A 22096-nucleotide genomic window follows, 5' to 3' on the forward strand; every position below is an offset into this window, starting at 1 on the left:
GGAGAAAAAGACATTCAATTGCAAGATCGATAAAAAACAATACACACTTAATCAACCTGCCACCTGTAATTCTGTCTACGTAATCTACAGGATCACGTGCAACTGCGGATTTGCCTATATAGGCAAGAACAAAAGGCAGATTAAAATAAGACTGCAAGAACATATGCGGAACATCAAACATAAATTGGTTATACATAGTGTCCCTAGGCACTACAAAGACAAACATGACTCACAGGTTAATAACACCAATTTCACCTTCACCATTCTTGAGGTCATCAATCAGGATCCAAGAGGGGGTGACAGAGATTTGAGGCTGGCAAAACGTGAGACCTTCTGGATTTATACCCTGAACACGCTCTACCCCAATGGTCTCAATGAGAACGTTGACATCGTGTCATTTTTGGGATAATTATGGTCCATACCTTTGAGAAACTTTTTCTGCCACTATCTATTTTCAATTTCCTGTCTATTATTTTCTTCCTAACCTTACACACGGGTGTATTTATCACGGTATATGTCAAATCATAAAAAATTGTAAAAAATGGGTTCAATATAGTATGTAAGGTAAACATAACACCACTACCCTCTTGAAAATTTATACAACTCAATTGCACCTATTAATAGTGCAATGAGTTTGGCACACAAACACATTGTCACAAAATTGGAGAAGCCAAGGATCACTTTAACACGATTTTTAGTGTAGAGAGGTTAGGCAATTCAAAGCCCCCATTCTGTCATTATTATAATATTCCTTACCCCACAAATCACCTTACTATCAAAATACTAAACACCTAATTCACTGTGACTTGTTAATGGTAATTAACAACTATATAAACTCATCATGGAGGTACTATCCGTACTCGCACAGTATGAGAGAAAATTTATTAAAATCCAACAAAATATTTGTCACCTTCTCACCTACTTTAATAATCCCTGATGGGCCATATGGTAGAAATATATAGGTATTCTAAACCCCCCCCCCTTTTATTTCCGGTTTTTTTTCCCATTTTTTCCTGTTACTATTATCTATATAAGTGGTTGGCATAAGAAATTGAATTACACACTGGACCTAAATGCTTTTTTAATGAATACCTCTAAGATAGTAAATAGCTCACCCCCCAGTGGAATCGAATCCTGATCTTAGTGTTTATTATTAAGGATTAATTTCAAGTCCGATAACCATTGGTAACAAATACAGCAGAGATGTGTCATTTATCCCACATCCGGGTTTCGTGACCCGCAGGTGGAACGCATTCATATTAGAGAGTGCGCTGACACTGACATTGTGCTCAGCCCCCTCTCTCTGCAGTTCGCTATAGTAAGCTGACACTGACAAACGTGTTCAGCCCCTTCACACTGACATATGTTCAGCCCCCTTTTTTTGTAGTTCGCGCTGACACGCAAGTGGAGCGCACGAGAATCAGGAAGTGCGCTCACGTAACTGACTAGCACAGTGCCTACCCGGACGTTCGCCTTGACACGCATTTGGAACGCACGCGGGGCAATTAGGCATATAATAAGACTTTAACCACAGCCCGCCCATATCTAACTGCCAGTATTAACTGACACTAGTCACCATTAATAACAAATATGGTTAGGACGGTTGTTGTCCATTTACATTAGGACTTATTCACGTAGTTTGCCACTTTTGACACACGGAAGTGATGTCATTGTTTCTGGGCTTATAAAGCAGCCAGGTTAGCAGCTGGTTGTATCGGCAGACAGACCATTACAGGACGTCTCATTCAGATCAGGTAAGAGGAGGTGGTGTGGTGTTTTACCACTGTCACTATGCTACTAGAATTGATGTTAATTATTTGCATTGAACCCATTTTGGTAGCGACTCATTCATCACAGATGTACTGTGAATTGTTTATTTTTTGTTTATAAGCAACAATGTTTAGGCACTTATGCACAGTTATGATACTGGTTTTTGCCTTGTTCAAGAAGTTTATTGGATTTTCACATAGAGCCAAGATAAGGAAAAGCTGCTTATACACACTTTTGTAAAGACTATTATACTTTTTGCTACAGTCACACAAATGGCAATTAGCCTAGATATTTTGTTGCGACATAAGTACTGCACTATTTTTATTTAAAAAAAAGACAAGCTGCTTGTCCATAGTAGTAATATTCTCTGCATTATCCTATTAAAGGGCTAAGAGCCTGTTTATTATTTAATTGTGCCTTAAGGTTGGATTGATTGGTATTCCCCTTAGATAAAGATTGACTTTTGACGTTTACCTTCTCAACCTAATCGACCTAATTGGATAATATTTAAATCATTTACAGAAACTGAATTTTCTGTTCTGCCTTCAACGTGTGTTTTATTTTATACCGGAGTATTAGGTATGTACACGTCTTAAATGCATCTCACTGGCATATTTACATTAGCATATTAACAATGGCTGCTATTCATTTAATACCCATTGTTTTCAGACATTGCGGACCCTAATTGCTGGACCAGGGCCAAACATTGAATTGACCTGGCTGACAACCCCTTACAATGGGATGGTCCCATTTATGTTAATCTGAATGCTGCATCTAAACTTAAGACCCATACAGATTGTGGACTCACCGTGGTTACTTTAACCCTATAAAGGGACTATTCTGGTATGTGAATTATAAAACTTCATCTAACTCAAATTGGGTGTAAAAATAAAAATATTGTTCACTATACAATTTCCCTATAACTATTAGGTAATCATCTTATTTGAAGAGAAGGCTATCATAGCCACCACACCATTAAAGAAACTATGTGCCAGTTTCTATACTGAAACAATTTTTTAGGTATGTCTACCTTTTATATTACCTTTTCGTGTATTTAATAAGTATAAATCTATACATTTATTTAAAATGGATCCTTTGTCCCCCAGAAATCTGGAACTTACCTCTGTGAGGGAGGTCATTACAACTTACTTACTTCTGGAACATAAGCTGGTATAAGCACTGTCCAATTATTTTTGGTACGTCCCTTATTCCCCAAACCATCCTACTTCATTAATTTATAATGTATACAAATTCTTTTCAATACATGGTTCCCCTACAGATCTCTGAAGTCGGTCCCTTTGAGAGAGTTGATCATCGTTTACACATATCTGAGGAAATATACGCTAATATAAGCGTTCTAATATCACAATGGTATGTTCAATACCCTTCAATTTATCCTACTACATTTCTCATCATGTGCCCTCTTTATGCAATTTTTCACTTGACTTTTTTCTGTGCTCGTTCTCCTAAGTTACATTAATTTTAAGGACTAATAGGTCCACCTGTTCTTAATAATATCTAAATTAACATTTGTTTTATAAAATGTATGTATAAAATATGTATGTATAATATTGTATGTGTATATTTTTGTGTATGTATTGAAAAATTCAGTATGTAATGTACCACCACTATTATTATTTTTTACCACCTGCAGTACTAAACCCCTGATGAAGTCTTTTTCAAGACGAAACGCGTCGGGTTACTTGCATTTCCGAAAAGGATATCATTTCCAGATGTGATTCTGAAAAAATCAATTAATAAAAAGCACACTGGTTTTATAAATATTTGTACTGTTTTATATTTTAACAAATTATTGGTGGAATTTCCATTTGGTGGTTGAAAGCGCTCTCTATACTTCCTTTCCTCATATATATATATATATATATATATATATATATATATATATATATATATATATATATATATATATATATATATATATATATATATACACACACACACACACACACACACACACATATATACATACACACACACATTTTGGGGGTTATTCTGGTTGATTCGCAAGTCTGAATTTGCAGCTTTGCCAGTCCACCAAACCCCACCTTGCGAATGGTGGTCTGGCCGCCACCTATTCACAGCATGTGTTCGCACACACTGGCTGCGAATGGATGTTTGACACAAACATCCATTTGCAGCCTGCGAGGGAACACCCACATGCAGATCTAAAGTTGCTCTGCGTCCATGGCTGGCTGCCCCACGCCACCAAAGTTGGGTGCGTGCACCCAGCGAACAGGATGTTTGCCGTGGGTGCCGGCACCCAGCGTCTGCACATGCGCAGATGCAAAACATCGCCCTTGTGCGAACAGACCTGAATAAGGTACAAAGTGTGTATATGTGGGAATGTTCCGTATGTAGTAAATGCAAAATTGACCGGCCCCACAAACATTTTGGTTTTAAACACAACCAAAATGCGAAGGAATAACAAACAGTACCTTGAATGGTATATTAGATGTACAGTGTCTTGGTCTATAATCATATGGTCGACAGTCACAAGGTCAACCAGGTTAAATGGTCGACAGTCCAATGTTCAACATAGAAAAGGTCGACAGGGTCCAAAGGTCAACATTGAAAAGGTCAACATGGAAAAGGTATGATACAAGTGCCTCGGAACATGTAGTGACTGCTGGTGCCAGATGGGGATGTTTCAGTATCTTAAGCTATTGATTTTATGGGATTTTTTGAATTCCAGTGAGAGGCAGTATTGTGGAAAAAAATGATATGCTCAGTTCTATTGGCTGCTTCCAGCATGATAACACATCATGTCACAAACCACATGTCAACTGAATTCATGACATAAAAAGGAGTTCAGAGTACTCAAAATGGCCACTAGGGACCAGATCTTTATCTCTTTAGGATCAAGATAATTCTGCAGAGAGGGCATGAATTCCCTCCACATATAATTCATCCTAGAGGGTGGTCTTACCATGTACTAGAAATGTGCACCGTACCTTTTAATGTGTAATGTATGTATATACATATTTAGATTTCACTATATAAAATGTATCAAATTTACATTTTTTATGTTACTTTAAAAACATTAAATTGGAAAAATAGGATGTAATATACTGTATAATGCAGTACTACTCACTTCTCCAACCAGAGCACAGACACCAATTTGACTCCACTTTTGACTGCTTTGTCCCATATGCCTTGACTGCCATCTTTGAAAACCACATGGGTAACGGTCTTGTTGAATGTTTTGGAAACCTGTAACAACAGAATAGCACTATTATCAAAATAACCTATACACGCTGTTCCCAACATTCCAAAGCAGCAAAATATTGTACATAATTCTGCCATTTCATGCTATTATCATTCATTTTGCTAGTTAATATTGGATACATTAAAAAGAAAAGGCATTATAAAAGCACAAATAAGAATTTAATGAAATCCATAGAAAACAGTACCTACTATACCTCCAAATTCAATGTTTCCTTAGGAGATAAGCAATGCACCTTCATGGAAATGTTCTAATACTTTAAATATTGAGGAGGATACACTTCTGGTGTAGATTTCTCTGGTTTTCACAAAACACACTCAAAGCAAAGCTATGCTTAAAGCCTTCAACCAGGAAGCAGGTCACATATGATGCAACCTGTGAGGGTACGAGTTCCTCAATCACTCAGACACCGAGCAGATGAAACCAGAAGAATGGTTTATTTTCCACAGCACGCACAAATAGACAATAAACAGTGGCAAAGGTAAATTGCAGAGTAGAAAGATATTCAGGTAGCAGGCCCAAACAGACAGTCCTTGTATAGTCACAGTCCCAGATCAGTTCCACAGGGCAAACTATCACTTAGCCCACAGCAGTGATAGCATATAAGTCCACACGATACCTTGTGTAAATCCACACAACACAGACGCTCCACACCAGAGCTTGGTAGGATGCCCCCTTCCTGGGCAAACGATGTGTTCCACAAGATCCAGTAAAGGGTAGGACCCCTGAGACCGGATTGCGACTAACATACTGAGCTGGCAGGTGTACAAGTCATTTTAAAAACTTCCAATTTCCCACGCTTCTCCATACCATCAGTGGGCTTGCACTCAATCCCTATTGGTGGATTCAAGTCAGGTTTATCCCCCCTCCCAGGTACTGCTGCTGCCCATCTGCTTCTGCCCCCTGCTGGGGTCGGTTCCAGAAAGTCTGGAAGTAGCCAAGATATGCATAGCAGAGTCAACACAAGATATAAAACACAGTCTGATTACATTATGTGGTGGTCACCCCCTGTGGACAACCCTCCTGTTGATAGTAGGGGAATTTGATCACCCCCTGTGGTGATTGTCCTTCAGCTATCCCCCTCATGTAAACAGCAGGAACAATAATCGGCTGATTACATTATGGGCTGATCACCCCCTGTGGTGGCCGGTTCCACAAAGTCTGCTAGAGCCCAGAGGTTTGCAAAGAATTGTAAACCCCCCTGTGGAGATTGCCCCTCAGCTTCCACCCTCCTGTGATAGCAGGAACAAAAGTATGGTAATGGGACATAACCTTTTGGTGACTTATTTCCTGGGTATTTCCTGGCAGACCATATTAGGGCGAGAGCGATCTGATCTGGAACTACACACACATATAGGGAGTATATAGACATATATGGAGAACAAGAGGGTACCGACGGACTAAAATAGTACATTAATTACTACACCTAATAAAATATAGTAATTACAGATTTACAGTGAATCTGATAACCTCACATTCCTTCCCCTACTATTGTAGTCCCGGTACCCAGCTGTTCAGGAACCAATAACAACCTGGAATAGCGGGATGCAGAGCCGAGAATCTGGGGTTTGGATATACCACCTGAGTCCCACAGGGTGACATCATACCAAACCCATCTTGTAAAAGGCGGCTGGTTTGCAGAACCAGCAAGGGCATGATTACAGTCTAAGTCATACATTGGAACTAACAAGGGCTGTAGCAATTCCTCTTCTTCGGATTCTGGGTACCCCCCCTCTGCAACATTGTAACCTACTAATACTTTTGCCTCGGGCACAATGGGGCAGGGACCACTTTCCACCTCCCCCTCTTGCCCAAGGAACAGGGGCCAAACAGCAGGCCAATATAGGGGCTCTGGCCCTGGCACTTCCACCACCCCGTCATGTCCTTCCTCCCCCAAACCCAAACTAGGGGCATGGCACATTTCAGTCCAGCATTTGGTCTCAATGTCCAGGGCTGAGGAGGGACCCTCCATCACAAACAATTCCGCTGGTGGCTGCAGGACAGGCTGTGTCAGCTCTGTCCCCTTAAAAGCCAGATGCTCACCTGCAGCTACTTCTGCGCACACCTCCTTCTCCGCGATAGCCTCCTTCCCCAGCTGAGTATGCTGGGCAGCCCGAAACACGACGTCATCTGTGACTGGTGGGCTGGTGGCCTGGATGTTGTCGGATACTCCTCTAACCACGGCGATCTCTTCTTGGACGCAGTCCTCATAGATCCCCTGGCAGCAGGATAATAGCTCTGCATCTCCCACCTCAGCAAAAGGGAAGCAGTAGTGCAGCTCCTCCCTAGGATGGGGGAGAAGCAATTGCAAACGGTGCCTTTCATCACGCCCCCTGCGACACTGATCTTGCCATGCTGGGGTATCCAGGAGCCCCCGATCAATCGCCTCTTCCTCTGCCACCACGAAGCACTCCTCCAGACACTGCAATTGTTCCCACACACTCAACTGGGCACCGAAATGGAGGATCCAGGCTCGATAATCAGCAAATGCATTTGTAGGATCTCCCTGATCGTGAAGGATCTGCTGAAGGATTTCCCCGCGAGTGCAGGATTGGATGGGTATACCTCGCAGCTGACCTTCTGCTATCAGCTCCTCCATACTCATTTCTTCAAGGGCAGTTAGGGGCCCCCCTGACAACGACCCTTCTCTTGCGGTAACAATTAATTCTGTGGCAGACCCCTCGGTTGTCTGCCCAGATTGCAGTAGCCCCCTTCTAGACCTTTCCTCTGGTTCTATCTGGGGCATCAATTTATTCTGGACTTGTCCTTCAGCCTCAGAATATTGTCCTCTTTGTAGCATCTGGGTAACTGTAGCAATCACTTCCTCTGTAAATTCTACAAACTCTGGCTCTCCTAGCAGATTCCAAGAAGTGGCCTCACCTTTACAGTGCAGGAATGCATCCCCCAGGTAACACACTTTGTCCTGTATGCTGGATACTCTCCACCCGCTGACCATCTGCTGAGCGTCTTCCCAGTACTTCCAGATATACTGCATTTTCCTGACAATAAATAACAGATCCGGCTTCCCAGCCTGCCGATACACTGAAGAACCTCCATCCCTGAGCTCCTCTGCTACAGGGGTCTTGAGGCATCGATTTTCTTTCCTTGGAAACATTTTCCCTTTCACAGGACTGACACCTGCTCACTTGCTGAACATCACCTTATTGCATTTTCCGTTTCCTTACATATGGTCTGATCCTCTGTTCTCTGTGCTTTCTGTGCTCGATGGTTGGTGTCTGAATGATCCCACCGCTGCCGCCAAATGTGAGGGTACGAGTTCCTCAATCACTCAGACACCGAGCAGATGAAACCAGAAGAATGGTTTATTTTCCACAGCACGCACAAATAGACAATAAACAGTGGCAAAGGTAAATTGCAGAGTAGAAAGATATTCAGGTAGCAGGCCCAAACAGACAGTCCTTGTATAGTCACAGTCCCAGATCAGTTCCACAGGGCAAACTATCACTTAGCCCACAGCAGTGATAGCATATAAGTCCACACGATACCTTGTGTAAATCCACACAACACAGACGCTCCACACCAGAGCTTGGTAGGATGCCCCCTTCCTGGGCAAACGATGTGTTCCACAAGATCCAGTAAAGGGTAGGACCCCTGAGACCGGATTGCGACTAACATACTGAGCTGGCAGGTGTACAAGTCATTTTAAAAACTTCCAATTTCCCACGCTTCTCCATACCATCAGTGGGCTTGCACTCAATCCCTATTGGTGGATTCAAGTCAGGTTTATCCCCCCTCCCAGGTACTGCTGCTGCCCATCTGCTTCTGCCCCCTGCTGGGGTCGGTTCCAGAAAGTCTGGAAGTAGCCAAGATATGCATAGCAGAGTCAACACAAGATATAAAACACAGTCTGATTACATTATGTGGTGGTCACCCCCTGTGGACAACCCTCCTGTTGATAGTAGGGGAATTTGATCACCCCCTGTGGTGATTGTCCTTCAGCTATCCCCCTCATGTAAACAGCAGGAACAATAATCGGCTGATTACATTATGGGCTGATCACCCCCTGTGGTGGCCGGTTCCACAAAGTCTGCTAGAGCCCAGAGGTTTGCAAAGAATTGTAAACCCCCCTGTGGAGATTGCCCCTCAGCTTCCACCCTCCTGTGATAGCAGGAACAAAAGTATGGTAATGGGACATAACCTTTTGGTGACTTATTTCCTGGGTATTTCCTGGCAGACCATATTAGGGCGAGAGCGATCTGATCTGGAACTACACACACATATAGGGAGTATATAGACATATATGGAGAACAAGAGGGTACCGACGGACTAAAATAGTACATTAATTACTACACCTAATAAAATATAGTAATTACAGATTTACAGTGAATCTGATAACCTCACACAACCTTGCCAAGCAAGTACAATCCGTTATATTTTACAAAGTTTAGTTTCTATATTACATTTGTGGCAAAATCACTTATTCTTTATAAAAAAAAAAAAAAAAAAAGCAGCAGCTTGAGCTCGACAGCTCAGGCCCACCAAAGTCACTTGTTTTTTTGGGGTTGTGGTCTCTCCGCCATTGGGACGGAGGTGACACCCCATTACTGGACACCCCAGCTTGTGAGATACGTACTCCAGGTGATCTACATAGCACCTGTGATTCTGCATTTTCATGGTCAGAGAGGCATTAGTGGTGTCTGTGTTCTTCCCGGTCCACGGACGGGGACACACTTCACCCCAGAATCTGTATCATTAGTTGTTCAGGCACTGGACAACACTACTATTGGCCATAGGGTTGAGGTCTCTCTGTCATGTTAGACAGAGATGACACCCTATTACTAGACTCCAGTGACCCTACTGCCTGGCATATGTGTTCACTAATGATATATACAGCACTATTGATTCTGTCTTGTGTCATGGTACACTGATACATACTGAGGTCCTATCCCATATAGAGCTTTTGGCAATATCCATAGCCGAGCTCCCCTGGGTACCCCAGTTATTCGCTCAGTTAATAAGAGATCTCAGATCCACTGCACGAACTGGGGCGTTCACACACTGACCAGCCTCTATACGTCATAATAAACGTACAGTCACATCTGCCTGCCACCTTAGTTTTAAAATAAGTGTGTTACCCCACCCTGTCAAGTTATATATGTTTTTTAATCATTTTTCGCAGCCTTTTATATAAAGTGAAATAAAAGTTATATTTTATATACTTACCTTTCTTTATGGTGCACCCACACAAGGACACTCTTTCTCTTCTTTATTCTCATGTATCCAATTTAAGTGTCCAGAGGTAGCACACCCCTACCTGGATTGATATTATCAACTGATATACCTACAGGGGTTTATAATATACAGTCTTGTGCGTATGACCACCAACCTTCTCTTGTCCACCAAAGTCACTAATGTGGGTGGGCACACCTGATGTCACTGTTCGGTGCATGTACAGCACCTACAGAAGTGCTGGACTTCCCCCCCAAGCTCCCTGGTCAACGTGAATAGATGCTGCGCACAATATCTATTCTCGATGCGGCGGGGTCCCACGGGCCTGGCTGTTTTAGCTGGGCACTGCTAAGTGGGCAGCGCAGATCTTGCCCTTTAAAAACTGTGCAGGGCACAGCTCCCTGCTTTAACAGCCTAGAATTAACATTAACAACTATACTGTGCTTATTAAATGTCAATAACTTGGGAGAGATAGTTTAAGCAAAATTATCAATGTATTTCCCATGTAAAAACAGCTGATAACTACATAGATTGAGCCCCCTTGCGATTTAGACATCCCTCCTAACCACACCTTGAAATGTTGTGACTTGCAAAATGGAGTGATTAGGACAAGCAGATTCTGCTGATTACAATGATATGTGGCAGGTCTATTTTCTGAGAGAGAAATGCTACGTTAGTGTTTTCCAGTATAGTGACAAAAAAAAAAAAAAAGGGATTTTAATACCTACCGGTAAATCCTTTTCACGGAGTTCATATGGGATACTGAGGTCTCAATACATTGGGGAATAGAGGTCATCCGACAGGAGACAGGCACATAAATTTCTTCAACCAGGGTGTGCTGGCTCTACTTCCCCTCACTAGCCAGTTAAGAAACTGCACCCGAAGGACGGATAACGTATGTGAGGTAGGATTTAACATGAACAAGTAATGTGGTGATATTCGCACCAGCACACAACAAACGCAACAACAACCTCAACTAAATTTAGTTAACCCCGTTATTGTGTCATAATAACATTATAACTTTTAAAATCACAAAGTGATTTGTATGGAGCAAAAAGTCACCAGAACTGAGACGCTCCAACTCAGGTCAACAGACCTGTAAGGTACAACAGAGTACTGAAGCCACTGTCTCGCAACCTGCAAGGACAGCTGGAACAAGATCACAGTATTTGCAATCAGAGCACTGCACTGAGGCGGGCGCTCAATATCCCATATGAACTCCGTGAAAAGGATTTACCGGTAGGTATTAAAATCCTATTTTCACTATCATTCATATGGGATACTGAGGTCTCAATACATTGGGGATGTCCCAAAGCTTCCATAAAGGGTGGGAACATGCGGAGCCTGTTGCAACACCACCTGCAAAAACTGGGTATCATCCTTGGCCACTGTGTCAAATTGATAAAATCTGACAAAGGTATGTTGACCTGACCAACTGGCAGCTCTTCAAAGCTGAAACACCCCGAACAGCCACCCAGGAAGCGCCCACCGCTCTTGTGGAGTGAGCTCTCACAGAAGCCGGTTCCGCCAATTATGCTGCCATATAGTCCTGTTGTATGGTGGAATGGATCCACCTAGCAACAAATTGCTTGGAAGCCGGGCTGCCCTTCTTTTGTGCATCATAGAGCACAAAAAGACACTGTCTTACGAATATGTGCATTCCTCCTGACGTAAACCTGCAGAGCTCTGACCACATCGAAGGATACTGGTATATCTTAAGGTCCTAAGCTGACACCACTTTCGGCAGGAACTGTTGTCTCGTCAAAAGCTCCGCCCTATCCTGATGAAAATTCAGATAGGGGCTCTTACATGAAAGAGCGCCCAGCTCAGACACCCTCCTGGTCGAAGCCAGGGCTAACAACGTCACCGTCTTCCAGGTGGGGTGCTTCAAATCTGTAGCATCCAATGGCTCAAACCGAGATGATTTTAGGTAATCAAGAACCACATCCAGGTTCCACGGTGCCGTTGGAGGCACAAAACGGAGGCTGTATACGTAGAACACCTTGCAAAAATGTCTGGACTTTTGGAACGCAGCCACTTTCTTCTGAAAAAAAAAAATAGAAAGGGCCGACACCTGAACTTTTAAAGGACCCCAGACGGAGGCCCAAGTCTAGGCCCACCTGCAAAAACCACAGAAGCCATTCCAGTTTGAAGTCCGCTGGTGGAAAACTCATCTTTTCACACCATGCCACTTATCTACGCCAAATCTTGTGGTAGTGTGACGCAGTCACCAATTTTCTAGCCTGGGTCATAGTATCAATGACAGAAAAATGAAACCCCGTTTGAGCTAAAATCTGCCGCTCAACTTACTGGCCGTTAAATGAAGCCTCCCTAAGTCCTTGTAGACGAGGGGGCCTAGGACCAGAAGATCCCTTCTGAGAGGCAGTCGACACGGATCTTCCACTAGCATGCTTTGCAGACTTGCATACCACGCCCTCCGAGGCCAGTCTGGAGCTATTAGAATTGCCTCCACCCTTTGGCTTCGGATTCTTTGTAACACTCTTCCCAACAGCGGGAGGGGGGACAAGTACACCAGCTCGTTCTACAACATTGTAGTCAGAGCATCCACCGCCTCTGCCTGGGGATCTCTTGTCCTCGAGCAGTATCCATCTATCTTCTTGTTGACTATTGAGGCCATCAGGTCTATCTGCGGTACTCCCCACAGATCTGCAATGCTTGCGAACACCTGGGGATGTAGTCCGTGGCAGCTGAGAAAGTCCGCTTCCCAGTTGTCCACCCCGGGAATGAAGATAGCTGAAATCGCCACTGCTTCCCTCATGTAGGCCCTGCTTTTTGTCCCCCCTTGCCGATTTATATATGCAACTGTCGTTCCATTGTCCGACTGGACCTGGATCGCCCGATGTTCCAAGAGGGAATGAGCCTGCAATAGAGCTTAATAGACCGCTCTCAGCTCCAAGTTGTTGATATGGAGGTGTGCTTCCACAGGTGTCCACCACTTCCCCTGAAAGTGTACCCCTTGTGTTACCGTTCCCCAGCCTAGGAGGCTGGTGTCTTAACAGAATCTAGTCCTGGATTCCGAATCTCCATCCCGCAAGGAGGTTTGGAGAGTGGAGCCACCACTGCAGAGACGGTTTTGCCTTTGCCGACAGGCAGATTAACCAGTGCACGTGGACGTGTGATCCGGACCACTTGCTCAACAGGTCCCAGTGGAACACTCTGGAGTGGAATCTCCCAAACTGGAGTGCCTCGAATGAGGCCACCATTTTTCCCCATCAACCTGATGCACAGGTAAACTGACACCTTCTCTGGGGTCAGTACTTCCAACAGTAACTGCGCAATCTTTTCCGCTGAGAGAAACACCCTCCTCTCCACGGTGTCCAATATCATCCCAAAGAACTGGAGACGCTGGGTCGGCACTAGAGAGGACTTGGGTATGTTCAGTATCCATCCGTGGTCTAACAGTACACGTCTGGTAATCTCTAACACCGTCTGAAGGCTCGTCTCTGACGGTCAAGAGCAGGTCGTCCAGGTATGGAATTAGGTTTATCCCCTGAATCCTCAGAAGGAACATCATTTCTGCCATCACCTTGGTGAAGATGCGTAGAGTGGTGAACAGGCCAAATGGTAGGGCCTGAAACTGGAACTGTTCGTCCAGTATGGCGAACCTTAAGTACGCCTGGTGTGGACTTAAGCAGTGTATAGGCATGATTAGCGGCTGTGGTCCCGCTGTGAGCTATGCCCCGCCCATCAGATGGCGCCGCGGCTATGCTAATGTTTAGACTGGCGCCCTGTGTTAATAAATGGTTAACAGCAAAAATGGAACATGCCCTGGTGGTCCAGTGGCAGTCCCTGGCATCTAGTATCAGCGGGCTGTCAGTGGCCCCTGTGCAGGGTCGACAACGCCGCCATCTTCCTGCACATGTACCCCGGGTAACACTCACCACTCGATGGCTTCAAGCTGAGCCAGAGGTGTGCGACATGCTGGGGGTGTGCGCGCTGCAGCGAAATGCCCGCGGTAATAAGCCCTCTTTCAGGTCAGTGGACCTGCAGCAAGGATCAGTTCGGTACTTTAAGAGCTTTAAGAGGCCGGCAACTGTCCCTTCCCCTGGCTTCCCTCGAAGCAGGGAAGCTGTGTAGCCCAAACAGCAACCCCAAAATAATAAATGTAAAAGTAAATTGAAGAAAACTCTGGAGCTCCAGGAGTGTGCATCCTCTCCTGAGGGCACATTTTCTAAAACTGGCTAATAAGGGGAAGTATAGGGGAGGAGCCAGCACACCCTGGTTGAAGAAATGTATGTGCCAGTCTCCTGCCGGATGACCTCTATTCCCCAATGTATTGAGACCTCAGTATTCCATATGAATGATAGTGAAATGGGATTTTCGTACTTACTGGTAAATCCATTTCTATGAATCCACAGGGGACGCCAAGTGATACTTACAAAGAGTATAGATTGTCACTGGGTGCTGGCACTTTAAGAATTTTAATCAGTGTGACTGCTCCTCCACCTACCGTGGGGATCGAAAATTTGGGCACCCCAGGCAAACAATTCATTTCAATGTGCAATGCACATGCATTCAAAAAATACATTCAGTATATATTTATCACTTTAGTGGACAAAAAAGTGGAACCAGATCTATTACTCCTATCTACAAACACTTGACCAACTCATAAAGCACTCCAATAAAATCGCCTTATACCTTGTACCCCCAATTACCATAATTATGCACCCTTTCACTGCAAAAATTAAAATATCATAATTGGCCAAAGAAAAATTAACAAAATCAAAGTGCCCAATTAGACATTCAGCTTTTCATATGCTCAGAAATCCACATAAAATTACTGCAAATCCATTTTTATGGACATTTGAATGAGCAATTTCGCCTTTGCTGTAAAGTTGTGATTTTTACCGCAAAATCGACTTCTGGCAGTTACTTGAACTAGGCCGTATGCCTATAACTCACATGTGATGGACATCACTTACCTTTGCTCCCAAGTTAAGGAGCTGCTGTGTAAATGTTTTAGAATAATTTTCTGTTCTGTTGGCTGACCATACATCCACATATGCAATGACACCTATAAAAGGATTAAAAATGAAATGTGATTTAAAAAATAAAAAGCATGTCAGCAAATCAGTATCCACAGAAAAAAAAAAAAATGAGCCTTGTTCATGTGACATTGTTTTAATTTCTGAAGAGTACTGTAGTTCACCCGATGTCTAAAGCTGGGGTACAGTCAAGCACTTGCTGACCACAGTTTGTGTAGAGAGTTAAATATTAATAATAATATATATATATATATATATATATATATATATATATATATATATATATATATATATATATATATATATATATATATATATATATATATATATATATATATATATATATATATATAGCACTTTTCTCCTAACTGGACTCAAAGTGCTTGCATTAGCCTTTTAAGGCATAAAATACAAAACCAACTTAACAAGGAGATTAGTGAAATGCTTGGGTGAACAGGAAAGTCTTGAGTCTATTTTTGAATGTTTCCAGAGAGAATCACCCCAGGGCAGACGCTGGGATCAGCCGAGGAACTCCCGTCCTGTAGACCCTCGGTGGACTGTGAGTGCAAGTTCGCCAACACCTGATATCCCAGCTCCAGGTGAACACAGCGAACAAGGCTGAAACTGCATCATCGTATTGCTGTCCATGAAAGCTCATGAAACTCATGTCTACTTCATTATACATAACATTTAGACCCTTTTTAACATCATCGTGTAAAATAATTCATAAGAAAAATTGCAACTAAAAGATTTGTCAACTGAGATAAAAAGACTTGTCGCAACATCTAATTTAAGATGAGGGTTTCCAATGTGCAACCTATGATTTCTATTGCGGTCAAAATCAAACTGGTTTTGCAGTGTAAATGATTGCCACTTTAAAAAAACTGTAGATTTCTCCCCAAATCTCTCACTTGCTGAATCTTTTATCCTATTAAATCTCACCCTCTGTGTCAGCCTGTCAGTTCAGATCCAGAGGAACACCCAGTTTTCCACATTAGTGCAGTATAATTACATTATATCAATATGGAGATATGACATAGAAATGGACATGTGAAGGATGAAAAGTAAAAATACGAGCCATGTCTTTTCGGTTAGCAGAGGGATGCCCAAGCACCATACTTACAGAGAAAACTGAACACTTCCCTGGAGTCTAGAGTCACTCTGGACTTTTATGATGCACATATTTGTATTATAGCTAAAAATAAACCAGTTTATTAATGTTTATGGACTGTACAAATTACAAATGTTTTTATATATTATTTACAGTGCCAGTGATTTGCCTGGCAAGGTCTGCCTCCCCTCTTATCTAAGCATCTCCCTCCCCTCGTAATCAGTCAGAATCAGTTTATTGCCAGGTGTATCAATACAACATGCATAATACACAGGAATTTGTTTCCGATAACTACCGCTCATTGTGACAAACAGAACCATACAATACATATAGTACAATACAGTGCATACTTTGCGAGACCTGGGGATAGAGCACATATAATTAGATGACTGTGTCCATGTTGCCATAACTGTATGCTCTGTAGTGTAGAAATATGCCAGCAATGCTTCAAATGCTATTTCTCTTGTTTCCTGATTCAGGATAGTGTCATTAGGCAGGGAGACAGCCTATCACCTTTTTCTGTACAGTCATGTGTTCAAAATACTGGGTCTGAGTCTTTCACATGGCAAAATGAATTGTTTTTGAACCGAGTAGGATTCTTTTAACACAGTTTAAATGACTGGGTTTTTCACTATGGAGCTTTCACACTGCACCTAGACCCGCATTGACACGCTTAAAAACCGGCAATATACCATGTTTTAGCTGCGGTGTGTAAGGGGTATTAATCAGCTATTCAAAGTCACAGGAGATAACATGCGCTACGGTGTAAAAAGTAAAAGTCCCAGGAACAGAGAGAGCTGCCAGACACATAAGTACGTTCATGGAGGGGAGGAACAGGGAGCATATGAAAAGCTCCAAAAACAGTGGCTCCCTTTTCTAAACTGACTACAGGAGGCAGATTCAGGCATGAGGCAATATGATGTGTCTGGGACACAGAGTGCAGTTGCTAGTGTGTGCTGGTACAACTATGTATTTGAGACCTTTAATTGATCAGGGTTTTCTCTCTGAGCAGCGGATTAGAATGGGGTTAAGCTTAATAATACACCATATATCTCAAGTAACTAGGATGAGAACATGGTCGTTCCAACTGAGCACATGCGCACTGACTTTGTTTGCTAATTCAATGTCAGCTACTTGGGGTCAATCGGAATCCTGACTGTCGGTACCCCGACAGGGGGGATGCCGACTGACAGAGGCTATTCTCCCTTCTGGTGGTCCACGACCCCCATAGAGGGAGAATAGAACCTGTGGCTTCACTCGCTCCCCTGCTGGGGCAACGGCAGTTGTGATTTCGATGTTGGTATAGTGACTGTCGGGCAGTCATACCACACTTGACCCAATTTTCCATTTAATTAAACAGAAGGGGTGGGTATACATGAATTATATATTTTTTTATTTGAGCAGACATGTGGCGACAGGTGGTATTTCATGTCCTACCATCCACTCAGGTGAGGAGGGAGAATAAAACAGTGTGCCGAACAGTGAGGCACCGTGACGGAAGCAAGGTGAGCCATGCGAATGGTCGTGGTACCCTTTTAGTGTCCATGTTGGCTGTGTGGACAATCGGGTAAAAAAATCCATGTCGACATTTTGATTGTCGACCTAGCCTATGTCAATCTTCCCATGTGGCGACCTTGGCTCATGTCGACATTCAGTGGTCGACCTTATGACCCATACCCACAAACCACACATAGGCATTGGGGAGAGGTAGTATGAATGCACCTTGTGTGCCCCTGTAATTAGTGGTGATGCCATCTTTAATATAATGTGTCGATACCCAGGGCAATGTATGAACAGTCAGTAGTACTGACCATTTGGACGCCTGCAGCTATCGATTTCAACTGCTGCTGGTGCCATTGGCCATTCACCACAGCAGGGACAAGCTCTGTTTTTGGCCGTGGAAGCTGCCATGCTCCAGGCTGAATGTGGAGTGCAAGATCTTATGCATGCCCAGTGAGCTGGCAGGTAGGCCAGACACTGTACTTGAACACTCATCTGATGTGCTGTGGGCCTGAAAGGCATTTAAGGGGGTGCGCCAAAGATGTTTAATACATCATAGCGCTGCCTCTGCATGCTTCATCTTAGTATAGACAAAGCATTATTCCTGAATAAAATTAGAGGGTATACATCCTCCACAACAGTGTATTTGGGCTTTCTTTCTTCACACTCTGTGACATGTACTAAACCTTGAAAAGTGATAAAATGGTGAGTGATAAACCATCAATTAATTAGCTCCTACCTGTCATTTTTCAAACACAGCCTGTGACAGGACAGATACTGTAGGAGCTGATTGGCTGTCTCCAAGCTTAATACATCTGGCCCAAGGGGAGAACAAAAATATATAGGGCAGACTGCTTTGTCCTATTTGTACCATAGAGTTTCATGCAGTACAGTAGCTATAACATTTAAGGGGCATACACACTGTGCAATCCCTGCAGCAGCCTATGGGCCAGATGCACTAAGCTTCAAAAGTGATAAAATGGAGAGTGATAAACAGCCAGCCAATCAGCTCCTGTCTCACATTTTTTCAAACTCAGCCTATGACATAGTAGGTAGGAGCTTATTGGCTGGCTGTTTATCACTCTCCATTTTATCACTTTTGAAGCTTAGTGCATCTGGACCTATATCAGCAGCCGTGGTGACCTGGCAGGCCAAGAACCACGGCAGGGGGGATATGGGTAAAAATCGAACAAGACCTGTACCACCAGACCGGAATCAAACTCTGCATTCCAGAGCTTGTAGTGTCCGGTCCGGGGGGTGTAATGTCCAGGGGGGCTTTACGTGACAGCTGTCACCAGGGAGAGGCGGAGGGGGCAGAATAAAGCCTCCCTGTATAGTCCGGGAATGTAGCAAAAACCGGAACGGTCCGGACCACACGAGGAGGCTGTAATCTCCCCTTCCATATGTCCCTGGTGAAAGCTATCACAGCAGTCCTGCGACCAAGACACCCCTAATACGGACACTACAAGCTCCGGAATGAAGATTTTGATGTCCGGTTTTTACAAAGTCCCCGGCAGGGGCCATTCTGCATTATGGCCCTCATAAATGATCTGCTCTGTAGTAAATAGAATGTGCCTTCACAGTCTATATTTACTTGCGATACCAACCTTACATGGCCTCGCAAACCTCTTAACACTATGCAATTCTGGCTAACTTTCTTTACAATTTGGACTATATAGTCAAAAATCAGTGTATATGACCCAAAGCAGTGGTCGAAGTGGAAATTTTGAAGTGGGGGTATGGAAATTTTGAAGTGGGGGTATGGAAAAGTAAAGAGTGAATATAGTGCGCACCTTCGGACACCCCCCTGTCCATCAACGTCCCCTGCCAGACTGCCCCGTTGTACAGGGGTATTACAAAAGCACAATATGCGCTGCTGAGTGATCAGAGAGCATCCTGAGTTTTTTTTTTTTATCTTCAGATTTAAGTGGCGGTATGGCATACCCCCGTATACCGCCCCACTTCGACCACTGACCCAAAGTGTGCGATTTCGGCTATGGCCTATTGTGACTATTCTAGTAATAGCTAATTGTGCACTTCCTAGTTAAAATGAAACTGTCTGCAGTCTATTTTTCCTTGCGATAGCGACCCTAAAGTGGCAATCATCCGCGTGACAAGCTGTATATACATCAGTGAGATATGTACCATTTTCTACCACTATGGACTACAAAGTCAGTGTAGTTCATATCACAGTGTGTGTATGACTCTACAATGCTTGTTACCAAAGCAGCTCATCTGTGTTATATAAAAATAACTCATTAAACAAAAACAAACTAGGGACACAGGAGCTCACACATTTACATTGCTACAGCTGATATCACGTAACCGTAGGTGACCTCCTGTGGTACTCCTGGGCATAGCAAGCCAGAGAGAAGGAGTGTGCCCACTTACTGCACGTGTGCATCTGAGTGTGGGCACTTGGCTGGCAGCCGGCGGTGCGTCACACAGCGATAGACATTACCTGAGAGTATGCCGCTAGCGCCACAGCCGGGGGATAAAGTGTCTGCCAACTCCATCAGTGCAGCACCAGCAGCTGCTGCCCTCCCCGCCACGGCTTCAAACTTGGCTTCCGTCAGCCTACGTCATCAGCATGCGGCGCCGCAGGAGCAGGAAGCGGCTGGGGGTGGGGGGCGCAGCGCTCCATGCAATGCATGCATCAGAGAGCTACACACAGCGCAGTAGTTGCTGCATTGTTGTGTGTTATGGTGCGGTGACAATCATTAAGCACCGGCAACATCATTTGTCACCAGTACGCTGTAGACACCTGGTTTACGGTTGAGACACACACACACACACGTGCGTGCGTATATGGGAAGGGTGTGCGTGTGTGTTTACTGTGCTGTATATGAGAAGGGTGTGTATATACGGTATAACTGGTTTAGGTGCCATTACTTGATTTAGCGTGTTTATTATTCCAAGGTCTCCCAGCATAGAACCTCAAGAGATCCTCTCTCCCAGCATATAAAATAGGAAATTAATGCAATACTGTTTTCGTACATTATCAAACTACTAAATTGTAGTTACAAGAATATCATTAAATATGTCATATCAGATATATTAATCACAAATACCCATTGCCCCTTAGGTTCAATTCATAAGATTTATCCACATTCATGGGAGTGTAACTTATTAAATTTATTTGAAATTTTATGAAAACAGTATTTCACTGTTGTTGTTTTTTTTAATTTGTATTATATAGGGAGATAACTTCATTAGTTGAAGTTAGTTCTTTATTGCCATATAATAGCTTGTTACAAACATACAATCCTTATATGTAACTGTGTGCCTGTACTGTGGCCCTCGTTCACTACTGATCCCTTCAGCAATCAGTAGTGCAGTTTCGGATTATCAGGAAAGTGTGTGTATGCAGGACACATTTTGTGCATGTGCAGGGGTCCTGCCACTGTATCGCCATATTGCAAATGCCTTTGCCTTATTAACAGACAAAGGCATTTGGGGAGAAGCACAAAGGCACCCTGCATTGCCAGAAACTCTTTTTCAGGAGTAGTGATGCCAAAGAAGTAGTATTCTTGGTTTTGCAAGCTGCCTTGTGATGGGCAGTCTGAGGAATGCTGCTTTTAGACTGCAAAACTGGCTTTGACCAGGTATTTTAAAACATTTCTAAAAACAGGTTTGCCAGCTAAAAACCCTTTCACACCGCATGTCTTTAAACAGTATTTCAGTGCAGTTTTTGTCCTTAAATTTCAACACTGAACCCGTTTTAACAGTGGATGAAAAAAACGTGTCTGAAACGGGTAGGACCCTGCTTTATTACCGTGTAGAAATACCAGTTCAATAGAACTGGTAAATTCACTCTGCACCTTTCAGACTGCACAAATTACCGTTTTAAAATGGTAAAAAAAACGGCAAAATAACGGGTAAAAAGTGCGGTCTGAAAGGGGCATAAGCAATGTGTCGTCGAAGATGAACATTGCGATAGATTAGTCACAATGTTAATCCCAGACTATGACCTCAGTTACAATTCTGTGATCGCAAATGCAGCAAGGAAGTGTTTAATTCCTACTGCACTGCTTTGAATCGCATTTGCAAAGCTTCTGCAAGCATCTTTGGAAATGTAATTCAGTCTGAATGAGGGACTCAGTTATACACATTAGAATGTTCACATTCACTAAGGCCCCTTTCACATTGCTAAAATAGCCTGGGTCATACCCGGGGTTATTGCCAAACCTTATAACCTGGGTCGAGCAACCCAGCATTTTGACCCGGATTACAAGTAGGGTTAAATGTGCAGAACACGGGATCGCGATGACCCAT

At 43.4% G+C, this 22096-nt stretch overlaps 1 protein-coding gene across 3 annotated transcripts in view; it reads right to left on the bottom strand.

The window, feature by feature from the left end:
- The window catches only part of MCPH1 (microcephalin 1), a 352972-nt gene extending 332438 nt beyond the window's left edge, over positions 1-20534 (bottom strand). For 2 of the 3 annotated variants that reach the window (XR_014471760.1, XM_083177354.1), the window contains exons 1-3: positions 20283-20534; positions 15148-15239; positions 4883-5001 (exon numbers count right to left, since the gene is read on the bottom strand). Coding sequence is in view for 2 of the 3 variants with exons in the window: in XM_083177354.1 (XP_083033480.1) it covers positions 4883-5001; positions 15148-15239; positions 20283-20337 (266 nt within the window). In the remaining variant the exon portion in view is untranslated. The other variant, XM_083177355.1, reaches the window with a different exon arrangement.
- Between the last annotated feature and the right edge of the window lie 1562 nt (positions 20535-22096).

This window comes from Crinia signifera, chromosome 3 (genome assembly GCF_055691185.1).
Source record: "Crinia signifera chromosome 3, ASM5569118v1, whole genome shotgun sequence".
NCBI lineage: Eukaryota > Metazoa > Chordata > Amphibia > Anura > Myobatrachidae > Crinia > Crinia signifera.